General features: G+C 55.0%; 1 protein-coding gene across 2 annotated transcripts in view; it reads right to left on the reverse strand.

The window, feature by feature from the left end:
* Positions 1-15,687, reverse strand: part of UBXN11 (UBX domain protein 11) — a 46,338-nt gene that overhangs the window by 4,572 nt on the left and 26,079 nt on the right. Inside the window, exons 5-10 of one of the 2 annotated variants that reach the window (XM_011981642.1) lie at positions 14,961-14,989; positions 14,197-14,295; positions 10,496-10,596; positions 9,967-10,021; positions 9,458-9,534; positions 6,761-6,887 (exon numbers count right to left, since the gene is read on the reverse strand). In XM_011981642.1, coding sequence (XP_011837032.1) covers positions 6,761-6,887; positions 9,458-9,534; positions 9,967-10,021; positions 10,496-10,596; positions 14,197-14,295; positions 14,961-14,989 — 488 coding nt within the window. The remainder of the gene's footprint in view (positions 1-6,760; positions 6,888-9,457; positions 9,535-9,966; positions 10,022-10,495; positions 10,597-14,196; positions 14,296-14,960; positions 14,990-15,687) is intronic. The other variant, XM_011981643.1, reaches the window with a different exon arrangement.

The following is a 15,687-nucleotide window of genomic DNA, read 5'->3' on the forward strand; positions in this document are numbered from 1 at the left end:
AATATGGAGTGGTGGGGCCAGCCATGACGGATAACAGAGCAGAAAAGTGGAGGACACGTAGATGCTGGCTGGGGACAGACGAGGGGCCTGTTCTGTCATCTTTGATGGGACCTGGTCCCCAAGTAAGTCATCTGTTCGGGTGTGCCCTACAACACACCAGTAACTTTCGGGGCCTCGGAGAGGCTGTTTTTCACAGGACAGGCAGGCTGTGGCAGGATGTGGGTCAGGGCTCTGGGGACCCAATTCCTTTCCTCTCAGTGGTGCAGTGGCTGTACCAGGGAGGTGCAGATGTGCTTCCTGTTGCTTTTGCAGCAGGTGAAATGGTAGGCCCCAGCTGGCCTTCTCCTCTCCCCTACACTTCCTACCGCTGAAGGGGCTATACCTGCCCCCACCTCCTCCTGGGGTTCCCCCACAGTCCCTGAGATGCCCTGGAAAAACTCACCTAACAGAATGATACCAAGACATGATTTTCTTTTAACAACTACTTTAAATACAAATAGGCAAACCTAAAAACAATAGCAGAATAGATAATCTCATACAATGCCTGCCTCAACCCTCTTTTTTTTTTTTTTTTTTTCCGAGACAGGGTCTCCCTCTGTCACCCAAGCTGGAGTGCAGCGGCACGGTGATGACTCACTGCAACCGCGACCTTCCAGGTTCAACTGATCCTCCCACCTCGGCCTCCCAAGTAGCTGGGACCACAGGCAGCATCACCACACTCTGCTAATTAAAAAAAAAAAAAAAAATTTTAAGAGACGGGGTCTCGCTGTGTTGCCAGGGCTCTGTCTTCTTTATAGATGGGGAAAGTGAGGCCCAGAAAGGTCAGATGACATGGCCTGATCAGACCAGACAGAGCCAGGAAGAGCACCAAATACACCAACTCCTAATTCAGTGTTCATGTCACCTACCAGGGCCAGGGGTTTTTCAGGCTGATGAACATGGGTGGTCGACATGGGATGGGGCCAGACCAGGGAGGATGCCGAGAAACGACAAAAGGGAAGAGAGAAGCTTGCCAAGAAAACAGCCCTGGCTTAAAGAAGTAAAAGCAGGTGGGCTAGGCAGATGCTGGATATCACAGAGTGGAGATAAGACCAGGGGCCAGGAAGAAGGAACTACAGCTCTGGGCAAACCAGTACTGACAGAATGAGACAGGAAGAGCTATCACAGCAGGGCCTTGTGAAGTCAGTGAACCCCACCACCACCCCACAAGGGTTCAACTGAGGCCTGACCCATGGATGGAGAGAGGTGTAGTTGGGGATTCACACAGCAGGAGGAAGGTCAGAGGGCAAGTCCCAGGTCTGCCCTGAGCTAGCAGCAGAACTCAAATGGAAAGGCGCTTCCTCTCTGAGCCACAGCTGTCCTTTCTGTGCAATGGGGAGATGATATGAACCCTGTGTTGCCTGCAAGATCCAGCTGGTGAACCTATCTAAATGATGGCCCTGTGCCAAATGCCAGGAGGCAGGCATCACTGTTCCTGTTTTACAGATAAGGAAATTGGGCCTTGTGAGGTGTCACACCCCAGATCATGCAGCTTGCAGGGCCCAAGTGACTCAGCCTCAGTGCTCAGTGATCTCATAAGCTGCCTCTCAATACTGGTTCTTGGGAGGCTGCTTACTGGGGTCCCTTTTCCAAGGAGGGTGGCAATGCTGGGAGATGACTTCTGAGGCCTCGTCCAACTTTGAGAGCCCACAAGCGTATTAAAATGAGGAGAAGGGAGGTCAAGTCCAAGCTCTTTGGCCCAACTCCCAAGACCCTTACTTAGCACCCAGCCTCCCCAGCCTCTCCTTAACATGCCCCCCGCCTTGTGCTCTGGTGGGCACTGCAGGGCACTTCCGAGCTCTGTAACCCTGGGCCTCTATAGGCCTCAGCTTCCTCTTCTGTACAATGAGGACAATAAAAGTTGCCACACTTCACAGGGCTGCTGTGAGGCTTGGAGGAAGTGTTTGGCAGATGGTGGCTGCTGTTGTCCCTAGCACCGCCTACTCATCGCTGGGCTCAAACTGTGCCTACTCACCCCCACCTCCTCCAAGAAGCCTTGCTAGGAGCCCCCCCACCTGCCTCGAGGCTGCATGCCTAGAGCCCTTGCGCCCACTCCCTTGGCCCTCGTCACAGGCTGCTGCTTTCTGCTTGCTTGTTTGCCTTCCAGCCATGCTGGGTACCCCTTGAGCTCAGGAGCATTGAGCCCTGGGCCTGGCCCAGAGTGACTGGGCCACTAGAAACAGGGCTGGATCCTGCTGTCTAGCAATGTCTGAGCACCCGTGCTCTGCTAGACCCTGCCAATCATGGTGATGCCCACGCCCAGGGTCCTGCCATCCTCAGGCTCAGACTCAAGTGAAGAAGACAGGGCGGCAAACGGTGACAATGGCATGTGTAAGTATCACTGTGGGGGCTGTGGAGCCCAGAAGAGGGCCAGACCCTGCCATGCTCAGTGGCAAGGTGGCAGTCCCTCACTGCACAAATGCCCATGGCACCCGGCAGCCCATGCGGTGCCACTCTCCATGTGCCTGCCCTTGACCCTCAGGCAAAGACAGCTGCAACGGGAAGTGGAACCGCTATTACCACACACCTGCAAGCCAAGCCCCGCTCTGGGGACTTTACTGCAGTCACTCGGCTCTGCAGAGGAGCCAGTGCAGGAAACGAGGCCCTGCGGGTCTGGCCACTGCCAGAGCACTCAACCAGCCTGTGGCCTGGCAGGACCTGAACTCAGGTCCCGCACCACCCTGTCCCCACCTCATCCTGTGCAGATAATTGTCCCAGTGTGCTCTGATCATCCAAGCCTGGGCACACGGGCATCACAGTCAATCACATGCAGCTACACACACCTTGCCCATGTGCCAAGCACTGCGACATGCATGACAACAGCGAGGTGACAGTGGCTGTCAGAGTTTATTACCACATCCATTCCGTGGCCCTAGAAGCCCATCAGCACGACTGAGGAGGAAATGAACTCAGAGGGGGTCAGCAATCTGCCCATCTGGGGTCTGACCCGACCTGAACCCTGCCTCAGCCAGAGCCTTTAGCCCCTTCCCTCAAGCAGAACCCTCCCCAGAGCAGCAGCACAGCCCGCACAGGGCCCGCAGAGTTTGCTGGCAGAGGCTGGATTTGCCCTGAGCTTCAGAGGAGAGGGAAGCAAGCAAGGCGCTCTGTGGGGACAGAGCAGGAGCAAAGGCTGGAGGCAGAAGGACAGGCGGGGAGGGGTCAAGCCGGTGGCTACGGGGATTGAAGGGCAGGCCCAGGGGCGAGTCATGCAGGCTGTGGAGTCAGAGGGTCTCCAACCCAGACTCAGGAGTGTGGGGCTTGAGAGGAAGGAGGGAGGCGTGTGGGGTGCTGGCAGGGAAAGGTGGAGGCATGGAGGGAGGCAGGGACTGCCTGGGGTAGGGGAAGTGGGGATCTCAGAGGGCGATGGGAGGGTGAGGATTCTCAGGGGAACAGGGAAGAAGTGAGGAGCTCAGAGATGCAGAGGGTTGGAGTGGGGGGAGTGAGAACCTCAGAGCTGACCAGAGCTCTCAGCCCCGAGGCCCAACACCTGGCCCCAGTGGCATGTGACCAGAGCAGGACTGTCCCTTTCATGTCTCCGCGGACCCTGAAGCACCTGGCATAGCATCCTCTGTGACGCTGGCAGAGAGAGGGGAGAGTGCGCGATCCAGCCTGAGGCCAAGCCCCTTCATGGCCCCACCAGCCCTCCTCCCTAAGAGTCTCAGGCTCCAGAAAGTTTGATCATCCCCCCGGCTCGGTACAGACGGCCCTGGCTCACCCTCCACGGGCCTCCACCCCAGCGCCCGTAGGAGCCTCTCCAACAGAGGGAGAGCAGAGCAATCAGCCGAGCATCAGGCCAGCGGGGGCCGGGCTGTGAGCCTGAGGCTCCTGGGCAGGAGCAGGTTGGCACCTGGGGGGAGAGGAATGGGGACGCAGGAGAGAGAGATGTCCCAGGAACAGAAGCTGCTAGCGATGAAAAACATCATTCATCTGGCAGAAAGCGCCGAATCAAGGCCCCTCCCATGCTGAAAAAATTAAAAAAGCAAAAGAAGGAAGAGAACGCACGGAGGGGCCACATGTGTGGCCAGGGCCTCCAAGATGGAGGGCAGGGTTTTTCACAAGTTATTTTGACTGGAGGCACTCAGCGCACAACCAACCAAACAGGGCAGAGTAGGAATCCACAGAGCCGGGTCCAGAAATCGGTCATCTGGAAAGGAGCAAGGAGGTCCCCCCTGGCCAGGAGGAAGGCTGCCCTGCAACAAGATGGCAGGCCTACCTGAAGCCTGTGCCCAGCCTGCCAGGCAGGGTCCAGGGTGCGGCACTTGTCAGCCTCTGGCCTAGACCCAGGATAGACATTTTTAGAGCACCTGCAGCCACCTGATAGGGCCTTACCTCTCACTCATGCCAGGGGTCCCTCGAGAACTCCCCCCACGACACCCCTATGATGTGCAGCATCACAGGGGCCGCACAGCCCCCAGCTTTGCTGTGTCCCAAATGGACTCGGCATCTTCCCCACAGCTGTGCTCCCTCAGGTCATCCCTGACTGCTCCAGTCCTCTCCCTCACGTAAAGACACCAAGGCCACGGATTCTACCTAAATCTCTCTGCCCATCCCTTCTCACCATCCCCACCCTCAAGCTGGGCATCATCTCATCTTCTGCCTCAGTGACCAACTGTCTTCCAGTGGGCTGTCAGCCTTAAGTCTTGCCCCTCTTCCCTGAATAATGAGTCCACAGACTCCTTAAATGCCTCCCTTTACCCATCTGTGAAATGGAGTAACTCCTGGCCCCTGTCAAGGCTATGAAGATGCTGGCATGGCACAGTGGCTCACAACTGTAATCCCAGCACTTTGGGAGGCTGAGGCAGGAGGATCACTGGCATCCAGGAGTTCAAGACCAACCTTGGGAACGTAGCGAGACCTCGTCTCTACAAAAGATAAAGAAAATCAGCTGGGTGTGGTGGCACATGCCTGCAGTCCCAGCTACTCAGACAGCTGAGGTGGGAGGATCACTTGAGCCCAGGAGGTTGAGGCTGCAGTGAGCCATGATTGTGCCACTATACTCAGCCTAGGCAAAAGTGAGATCCTGCCTCAAAAAAAAAAAAAAAAAAAAAAAAAGAGAAAGAAAAAGAAAGAAAAAAAAAGAAAATGCTTTGAAAGCTAGCTGCAAATGGCTGGGCGCGGTGGCTCACGCCTGTAATCCCAGCACTTTGGGAGGCTGAGGCGGGAAGATCACGAGGTCAGGAGTTCAAGACTAGCCTGACCAACATGGTGAAACGCTGTCTCTACTAAAAATACAAAAATTAGCCGGGTGTGGTGGTGGGTGCCTGTAATCCCAGCTACTCAGGAGGATTGCTTGAACCCAGGAAGCAGAGGTTGCAGTGAGCTGAAATTGTGCCACTGCACTCCAGCCTGGGCAACAGAGCGAGAATCCATCTCAAAAAAAAAAAAAAAAAGAAAAGAAAGCTGCAAATGGCACAAAAATGGGAAGTGATGTTTTTTTCAGAACAAGCAGTGAGGGCGTTGCACCCTGAGATTTGGGGGGATCCGGCCAGAGCCCAGGCCTAAACAGGAGGCAGGATTCTCATGTTTGGAGTCTGGGTTTTTACCTAGCAGGAAACAGGAAACCAAGAAGGTGCCGTCATCTTCCACATGGGCCCCGTGGAAGCTGTGCTCCTCTGACCACCCCTGCCCTCAGACTTTGGAAACAACAATGGCTGCGAGCGAGGCCAGAGCTAGGCACTCTGCGTTTAACTCATTTGCTCCTGGTAACTCCCAGGGAAGGAAAACACTCCTGTTTTGTTGATGAAGTGAATAGAGGTCACCTGCCCAAGTCACACCAGGGATACGAGGTGGGATCAAGTTGAGGGCGCAGGCGTGCCTGACTCTAGAGCCTGGAGAATCAACTTTTGGGTGACAATTCTCATTCTTTGAAGAGAATGGGCCTGGTTTTCAGAAATGGCCAGTTCTATGGACCCAAATCTGTGGGTCTACAGGAGGGGACTGTGGGAGGAATCCCTCTAGATATTAGCAGTCAAGTTAAAAATAAGACATGGTAGGCCGGGCGTGGTGGCTCTAGCCTATAATCCCAGCACTTTGGGAGGCCGGCAGATCAAGACGTCAGGAGTTAGAGACCAGCCTGGTCAACATGGTGAAACCCCGTCTCTACTAAAAATACAAAAATTAGCTGGGTGTGTTGGCACACACCTGTAATCCTAGCTACTCAGGAGGTTGAGGCAGAAGAATTGCTTGAACCTGGGAGGCAGAGGTTGCAGTGAGCCAAGATCGTGCCACTGCACTCCAGTCTGGGTGACAGAGCGAGACTCCATCTCAAAAAAAAAAAAGACACAGTGGGGCCCACAGAACCAGGTGGGTTCCAAGGGCCATAAGTGAATCTGGAGAGGGAGGCCAAGCCTGAGAATTTGGGAGCAGCTTCCGGAACAGAAGGATTGCTTTTTTTTAAACAGCAACAGCTTCTAGAGTGGCATTTTGTAGACTATGTAACCAGAGGCAAATGAGGCCTTGCTACCTCTTGTATCTCTCGGTCTCTGACAGATGAGCGAGAGCAGAGTGGGGACCGGGGAGAAGCCGGCCAGCAGGTTAAGTGGTCAGTGATGGAGGCCGAGGCCACTCCCGCATTGTGTCAGGGGCAAGGTGTGGGCTCTCAGGGCGACTCAAGTCAGGGGCCCAGGTATGAACGAGATGAGCCTCTGGGGAGCTGCTGGCCAGCAGCAAACTCTTGGAGAATTCCTTTTGAAGAGGGCCTGGGACAGACACCCTGTTCTACCTGGCTTCCAGAACTTCTTGGCTGTCATCCAGTCCCTCTCGCCATCCTCTGAGACTGTCTTGTTCTCTGAGTCCTCCTGGTCCATGGGCTCGCCCACCCACTGCAGGCCATAGTCACTGAGGAACCGCTGTGAGAAAGAAGCGGGAGACGCAGGGGCACCGTCAGCTCAGCCCCATCCCAGGGAAAGAGCGTCGTCCCAAAGCCCAGCCTCAGTCTGCAGGCGATGGGGCCCTCAGAGCTGACCCGACAGAGGGATGAGTGGGGGGATCTTGCCACTTCCTGGCTGTGACCTTGGAAAGCTGCTTCAGCCCCTAGAGCCTGAGATGACTCCTCTAATAAAATGGAGATGACAGTTCCTGCCACCTAAGCTTGTGAGGAGGGCTCAAGTAAGCTCACGCCCGCCAGTGCCCGGCCCACGCGAGGGCTTGGTAAGGTCGGCCTCCTTGCTGCAGGAACCATGTGGCCTGGTCCAAGTGTGAGGAGGAGGCAGGGCTGAGGGATGTGAACCATGTGCCAGCCTCCCTAGGGCTTGGCCACATGTCCCCTCTGCCACAGGAAACTTCTGGACTGTCTACACATCCACACCCCCACTTCTTTTCTCAAGCCACTCTAACCTGGCTCCATCGCCACACTCTGAAACTGCTCAAGGTGCTGCCACCACCAACCCACCCGCTGCCAAGCGCACGGGCACGTTTCTGTCTTTATCTTTCACCATCTGCTAGTTTTCCTCCCATCTCCCGGGCTGTTCCTTTCCAGTTTCCTTCATCATTTCCCCTTCCTATCCAACACCAACTCGTGAGGGCCCAGCTCCATCCACACGCTCTCCCGAACATATACAACAGAACCCAAATTTGTATTTATGCAGATTTCACCCAAGCTCCAGACTCACATTTCCAACCGTCTACACTTGGATGTCTAATGGTCATGGCTCCCGCCCCCCTTTCAGACCTCTCCCCGCGCCAGGTTTTCCTGTCTCTGGAAATGGCACCCCCTCCACCTGAGAATCCTCTGTGGCCCATTCCTCCTGGATGACCCGCAAGGCCTGTGGTGTCCCCTCCAATGCAGCCTGGAACCCATCTGCTGGGCTCCATCTGCTGCCACCACCCTAGTTCAAGCCACCGTCATCTTTCTCCTGGACAATCCAGGGGTGGCGCCTGCCTCCCCCTGTCCTCTCCTCACCCGCACCACCCACCCCCACATAGCAGGGTGGTCTTTTCGTCACGCCACCTCTCAAACTGAAGCCTTCCAATGGCTTCCCATTTTTTCAGGACAGGATCCAGTCAGCACCACGGGCGGCTCCAATGTGATGAGGGCCCTACGACCTCTTCTCTCTTCCCATTCTTCTCCTTCCTCCACACAGCCACTGACCACAAGCCAAGTTATGTGGTGGGAAGTGGCACCTTTCCCTTCTAAACCTGGATCCTCTTACCCCATCCCCTCCTCATTCACCAGACATCATGCCCAATGTCACCCCCACAGGTGGTCCCCCAAAACTTGCCTCTGTGGTGTCACCCATTTCATCAAGTCACAGCACTCTCTGTACTTGTGTACCTGTGTATTCATTTGTTCCCCTCCCCACAGACTGGCAGCCTCATGCAGGCAGGGACCATGTCTGTCTTGGTCATGCTCTGCCCCAGGCCTGCCCCAGGCAGATCCTCCAGACGAGGCTGTTAAATGAATGATGTGGTAACTGTGTGGCTGAGACGCCTGCAAGGGCAGTCATGCCCCTGCCCCGAGGCTCTGGCACAGCCCTCACCGCCTGTGGCTACTGCTCCGGGACAAGCCCAGGTATGAACAGCCTGGAGAGGGAAGGGCTCTCAGCTGCACCTGGAGGTTTGCTGCCAAGATTTTAAATTAGATTGGGACTTTGGAATCCAATTCTGCGTGGAGAGGGAGAGAGGCTGAATCCCAGGAAGAACTTCTGGCAGGGCCCATGCGTGCCTGGGACCCTTCCCTGTGCCTGGTGTCCCTCTAGTTCCCTTGCTGTTTGAATGGCTATGTGAGTGGGGGAAAGAAAGGTGACTGGGGTCACTGAGTCCCCAGTGAGCAGAAGTCACAGCCAGAGGCAGCAAATTGCTTCAATTCAGTGCTAGGTCCTGGGTGCACAGTGACAAACAGGAGGAAACTGCTTCCTCCTTCGTGGAGTTCAGAATCCCACAAGGAAAGAGAGACGAGGCACTGAGAAAGCATGGGATGGAAAACCTGTCTAGGAGGCCCGGGGGATATGACTGAGGCCAGTAGAACTGGCCGGGGGGAGGTGGGGAAACATTTCAGTAGAGGGAACAGCAACAGCACCGCCCAACGCCCTGAGTTGGGAAGCAGCTCCATGTGGTCAAAGACCCGGAGGAAGGGCCTCGTGGCTGGAGGGGAGAGTGGTTCAAGATAACATGAAGAGGCACGCAGAGGCCGCGGCGAGGACTGTGCAATTCAGTCCAGTGGGAGCCATGAGGTGTGCTAAGCAGGGGAGAGGCACGTTCAGAGGGCCCAAAAGCAGGGCTGTGCCCCAACCCCAGACACCTCCCTGGCTCTTTAAATTCTGGGCCAGTCCTGGGTAGGGCCAGCAGGGCAGGGTCCCTGGCTGGGATGTGATGAGGAGAGGCCCAGAGAGGTGGGCTCTGACCGAGTTCCTCAGGAGCATGCCATGCAGAGCTGGGGACTGCTGGCTGCCCGCATCCCCTGGGGCCGCACCTCTCTCACCTCCATCTCCCTGACCTGCCGCTGCAGCTGCACGCACAACGTCTCCAGTTCCTCCTGCCGCTGCAGGGCTGCCTCAGCTTCAGGGAAAGACAGGGACAGGCTTCAGCTGCTCCAGCAAGACTCTGCCAGGTCACCTCTGCCCTGAGGGTCATCTGGAGAAGCTGTTCTGGGGATCCCCCAAGAACTGCCTCTTGGCTCCCCACCTCTCTGGCCTCTCCCCTGACCCTGTGGCTGTGCCTTGATGGGCTCTAGGAGGCTGCCACTCCCCTCAGAGCCTCCTGTCCTCCACACTTCAGATGGGACTCAGTCCCATGTAGGACGGCACGGAGTGACTCCAGCACTGTCCTGGATATGTTGCAGCCCCTCTGTGGGCTCAGCTGTCCAGACCCCACCAAGCAGTCAGCTTGATGCTCTTGATGCCAGAAGCCATTGTCCAAGCTTCCAGGAGCCCCAGGCCCAGGGGAGGTGCCTGACTGGGGGCGCAGGTCAGCCCTCCAAGAACCTCCTACCTGGGTGTGGCTGGAGGGTCTGCACCAGGTCCTCCAGGGCTGCTATCTTCCGATCCTGTAGCATAAGACACAGGGTGAGCACAGGGCCTGTGGTTCCCAGAGCCCTGCCTAAACTCCAGAGCTTTGCCTACGTTGGACGCTGGGGAACAGCAAGCCCCGGCCACCCTTTGGCACAGCCACTTGTCCTGGACCTCAGATAACCCTCGCAGTTCCTCTGAGGTGGGGAGAGGCACGGCCCACACCTGAGGACCCCCGCATCTGAGGGTGCCGCGCTCTGCTCAGCAGTCCGCTGTGTCACCCAGTCCAGGGTCTACTGGGTCCTGCTCAGCTGAGGGGAAGAACCCCCAGCCTCTCAGCTCAGGTCACAGGGACCTAGATCAGGCCCAGGCCACACCCGGTCCTCAAACTGGGCAGGTCAGTCGGGGAGATGGTTCTAGAATCACCCGCCCTAGTCCAACTCCTGGCCTCCCCAGCCCAGTCCCTCCACCTCTCAGACTGGCCCCTGGCCCTCTCCCACCTGGGGCCCCACCTTGGACAGGATCTCATCAGTCTGGGCCTTCACCTGCTGCTCCAGGTCCCACAACTTCCTCGTCATGGAGGCCATCAGCTCCGAGTCATGGGATGCAGGGACTGCCAAGCACATAAAGTCTTTAGAGGCCAAGACCTAGAGCTGAGGATGAGTTGTCAGGGTGGAGGGAGGAGGACAGGGGTCCCAGGAATGGAAATGAAGGTACTGACAGCAGCTCCCACTGGCATCATAGGAACTGTTCTAAACCCTTCATGTAGATCAACCCCTGCAATCCTTGAAACACACCCAGGAGGTAAATGAACTGTTTAGGAAAGTGAGACACAGAGAGATCGAATAATTTGTCCAACATATACAAGGACGCAGTGTAACATATGGGCCATCCTGAAGCATTGCCAAAAATTTCACCCTCAATCTAATCAAACCTCCAAATCTAGTGTCCAGTGGTAGGCAAAATGGCAGATAGAGGAGTGAGGCAACTACCCCACAGGCAAACTGCCAGATAAAGTCAGAATGCAGGGCATTGTAGAAAACAGTAGCCAGGGCCGGGCACGCGGTGGCTCATGCCTATAATCCCAGCACTTTGGGAGGCCGAGGCGGGAGGATCACCTGAGGTCAAGAGTTCAAGACCAGCCTGACCAACATGGAGAAACCCCGTCTCTACTAAAAAGTACAAAATTAGCCGGGCATGGTAACACATGCCTTGTAATCCCAGCTACTCGGGAGGCTGAGGCAGGAGAATCACTTGAACCTGGGAGGCGGAGGTTGCGGTGAGCCGAGATCACACCATTGCATTTCAGCCTGGGCAACAAGAGCAAAACTGCCTCAAAAAAAAAAAAAAAAAAAAAAAAAAAAAAAAAAAAAAAAAAAAAAAAAAAAAAAAAAAAAAAAAAAAAAAAAAAAAAAAAAAAAAAAAAAAAGAAAAAAAGAAAGAAAGAAAAGAAAAGAAAAAAAGAAAACAGTAGCCAGGACTCTTCAAAATGTCCATGTCACTTTTAATCTTTGTGTTTTTTTAAGAGATGCAGTCTTGCTCTGTTGCCCAGGCTGGAGTGCAGTGGTGCAATCACAGCTCACTGCAGCCTCGGCCTCCTGGGCTCAAGTGATCCTCCCAAGTCAGCCTCCTGAGTAGCTGGGACTGCAGGCATGTGCCACCACACTCAGGAACATAATTGTTGAATCCAGATGGAGAACGTATGGTATTCGCTATATTATTATTTCAACTTTCCTGTATGCTTAAAATATTTTCAAAATAAAAAGTTTTACATCTGTGTAGTATGAGAAATAAAAGTTTTTATTAAAAAAGTATGAGAATGGGCCGGGTGCAGTGGCTCACGGCTGTAATCCCAGCACTTTGGGAGGCCGAGGCAGGTGGATCACTTGAAGTCAGGAGTCCGAAACCAGCCTGGCCAACATGGTGAAACTCTGTCTCTACTAAAAATACAAAAATCAGCCGGGCGTGGTGGCAGATGCCTGTCATCCCAGTTTCTTGAGAATCACTTGAACCAAGGAGGCGGAGGTTGCAGTGAGCCAAGATCGCACCACTGCACTCCAGCCTGGGTAACAGAGTGAGAGACTCTGTCTCAAAAAAAAAAAAAAAAAAAAAAAAAAAAAAAAAAAAAAAAAAAAACCGACAATTTTTTCCTTTTCTTCCCCTAGATACTGTCCTTTCTATGTATGAAACAGGAACCGCAGCCATCATCCTACAACCACATGAGGCTGCCGTGTCAAGGCAGGTTCAGTGAAAAGATGGAGAAACCTGAGCCCCCGATGATGTCTCTGAGTCACTGAATTAACACCCCTGGAGCTGCCTCTTTAGGACGTCTTTGCATGTGGAATAACGAAACTTCCTTAATGTTCTTGTTGGTTGAGGAAGGGTTTTGTTTGACTTATAGTTAAATGCATCTTAATTGACAAACATTTGGGAACTGTCTACACACGGAGTGCAGGTGAGCTCACTGGGGCACAGTGGACACAGAGGAGAATCCAGGCCAGCAGAACATCACATTGAAAAGCTGAGGGCCCGGGTGCGGTGGCTCGCCCCTGTAATCCCAGCACTTTGGGAGGCCAAGGCGAGCAGATCACTTGAGACCAGGAGTTCGAGACCAGCCTGGGCAACATAGCAAAACCCTGTCTCTACTAAAAATACAAAAATGAGCCAGGCATGGTCAGGCATGGTGGTGTGTGCCTATAGTCCCGGCTACTTGAGAGGCTGAAGTGGGAGGACTGCTTGAGCCTGGCAGGTCGAGGCTGCAATAAGTACTGATTTGCACCACTGCACTCCAGCCTGGGCAACAGAGCAAGACGGTCTCAAAAACAAAACAAAACAAAAAACTGAGGGAAAAAAGGAGGTGGTAATGATAGCTAAGAGGCAGAGCCTAGAAGCAGAGGGCAATGGGAGGCAGCAGCTTGGTGCCTAAGAGCTTGGTGGAGGTACTGAGAAGGAAGGAGCAGTGGACAGTAGAGGACGCTGCTGGCTGAGAAGTAAAATAAGACAGGCAAGTCCTCATCTACCTTGGTAAGGACAGATATTGACTGGGAGTGGGAGAGGAGGGGATGACAGGGGAAAGCAGGGAGAGGACACCTGGAGCTTTTTCAGAGAACCTGGTTGCCATGGTTACTACTGAAAGTGACCTGGCTGGGTACAGTGGCTCATGCCTGTAATCCCAGCACTTTGGGAGGCTGAGGCAGGAGGACTGATTGCGTCTGGGAGGCTGAGGTTGCAGTGAGCTGTGATCACACCACTGCACTCCAGCCTGGATGACAGAGCAAAATCCTGTCTCAAAAAAAATAAAATAAAAAAGAAAGTTGACCCTAGTCAGGGTATAGGAGATCCTGGCTTTGTGATGAATTGGCTGCGGGACCTTAGGCCAGGCTCTTCCTGTCTCTTTTTCCACCTCAATCCCCTCTGCCGGTAAAATGGAGGGGGCCTGGAGGAGGATCATCAGGCCCTTCCCTGCGGCTGGCCTCCTTATGGGCAGCCACCACGCTGAGCACCCCATGTAACAAGCACTGGCCAGGGGCCTTCCACCGAGGAGCATCTCATCGAATCCTCCCAACACGCTGCCCTCGCTGTTCCCATGCCCACTTCACAAAGGAGGCCCCAAGAGAAAGAGAGATGCAAAGTTGCTTGCTCAAGATACTACAGCTAGTGAGCTAGTGGTAAGTTCTAACCTCATCCCCAGCATCCCCAGATCCCGCCCAGCACTCTGCACAGCTCATCCCTGCCTGCCCATGTCTCCCCTTTTCTCGGACTTGCTAAATCCCCTCTCTGGGAAGCCACCCTGATCAGCCTCATCCCACTTTAGGTGCCTCCATGAGCTCAGCATTGCCACAGCCCTCTGCCAAGCTAAGTGGACTGTCCAGGCAACTTTGCGCCTTGCCAGAGCCCTGCAGAAGCAGGAGGCTGAGCTCTACCCTCAGGCTCTTCATCCCTCTCTGACCCTGAATCCTGAGCCCACTGATATACCTGGCAACTACAGCCACAGCCTGGCCTGGGGCTGGGGCTGGGCCAGGCCTCCTGAGCTAAGGGTGGGACTTGTGTGGCTTTACACAAAGCCAGGGCCCTGCCACCATCAGCCAGGAGTGGGAGCAGCTTCCTCAGACCAAACAGGCGAGAGGAAGGGCCATGCCTCCCCAGGCCTTGCTCTTTCTCTGGGGCCCCCTCCTGCAGCCAGGACCCAGACCCTTCGGGCCTCTGCTCTCACCTTGCCGACTCACAGGGGCACCTACGCCGCCATAGCAGGAAGGGACTGAGATCTTTTCTTCTGAGCCACGCCCATCACTCAACATGTCCACCTCATCTTCTGCAGACAGGGATGCCCAGGTCACTGCTTTGGGGCCGAGGCCCAGAGGAAACTCACGCCCTGGGCCCTGGCCAGTGTGACGCAGCCTATGCAGTGTGCCCCAGGGAGTTTGAGGAGAGAGAATTCACAAGGCTGGGGAGCAAGGACCCAACCAGAATGGGGCTGTTCTTGTAGTTCTTCCAGTTCTGCTCCCAGAGGGACCTGCGTAGCCAATGCCAATGCTATGGTGGGGTGTTGGGGGGTGGGGATCCAAAGGCCTGAGCTACAGGAGTCAGGGTGGCAATGTGTGCACAGGCCTCTTGGGAGAAACGGCTGTCATGCTGGAAGAGGCTGGAGGGGGAAGGCGGACTGGGATCCCGACCCCTGGGCTGGGTAATCTCTTGGCCCCCACGTGGTTTCTAGGCACACACTGGCCAGTTCCACAGTGGGTCAAGGGGTTCGAATGTGAGTGGCAACAACTGTGCCAAGGGTATGGGGCCTCCTAATCTGAGAGCTTCCAGGAGGGAAGCCCAGCCCTCAGAGTGGACAGTGTGGGAGCTGCAGATAACACAATGTAGGCCGCTGCACCAGCTGACAAGGGCCTTGTGATTTCTCTCCATTGGCCCAACTGTAGGAGGTGCCAACACATGAGAGGCGAAGAGGGCATGAGGGCGGGGCACACTTACCATCCCCGTAGATGCGGATTCCTCGCCTCCTGGAAACCCAGGCAGGAGGAAGGAAGAAATATAAGTTAGGGCCCCTGGAATGATACCAGGGAAAAGGCTCTGGGCACCGGACTTCAGTCAAAGCTCAAAGAGATGGAAGCGGGGCCTCTACCTCCTGAGGACTTCCAGCCCCAAATCCCAGCCCCAGCCTGGGGTGAGACAAGGGACAGGCTTCAACATGACTCACTTTGCCCAGTGGAGAAGGATGGGGAAGGGGTGAAGAGCAGAGTCTTAGTGGGAAGACTACAAGGCTTGCAAAGCCCACGAGTTCAGCCCCAGCTCTGCTCCGCAAAGGCTGTGAGGCCTGTTGCTTAACCTCTCTGAATCTTCTAGGCCTTAGAATGACTCAAAGTGGGGCCAGGCGCAGTGGCTCACACCTAGAGTGCTGGTAATCCCAGCACTTTGGGAGGCCGAGGCGGGTAGATCACGAGATCAGGAGATCGAGACCATCCTGGCTAACCCAGTGAGACTCGTCTCTACTAAAAATACAAAAAATTAGCCAGGCGTTGGGGCACGCGCCTGTAGTCCCAGCTACTGAGGCTGAAGTAGGAGAATCGCTTGAACCTGGGAGGCAGAGGATGCAGTGAGCCGAGATCATGCCACTGTAATCCACAGCCTGGGCAACAGAGCGAGACTTGCTCTCAAAAAAAAAAAAAAAAGGCCGGGTGCGGTGGCTCAAGCCTGTAAT

Source organism: Mandrillus leucophaeus, unplaced genomic scaffold (assembly GCF_000951045.1).
Source record: "Mandrillus leucophaeus isolate KB7577 unplaced genomic scaffold, Mleu.le_1.0 Scaffold23, whole genome shotgun sequence".
In the NCBI taxonomy this organism is placed as follows: Eukaryota; Metazoa; Chordata; class Mammalia; order Primates; family Cercopithecidae; genus Mandrillus; species Mandrillus leucophaeus.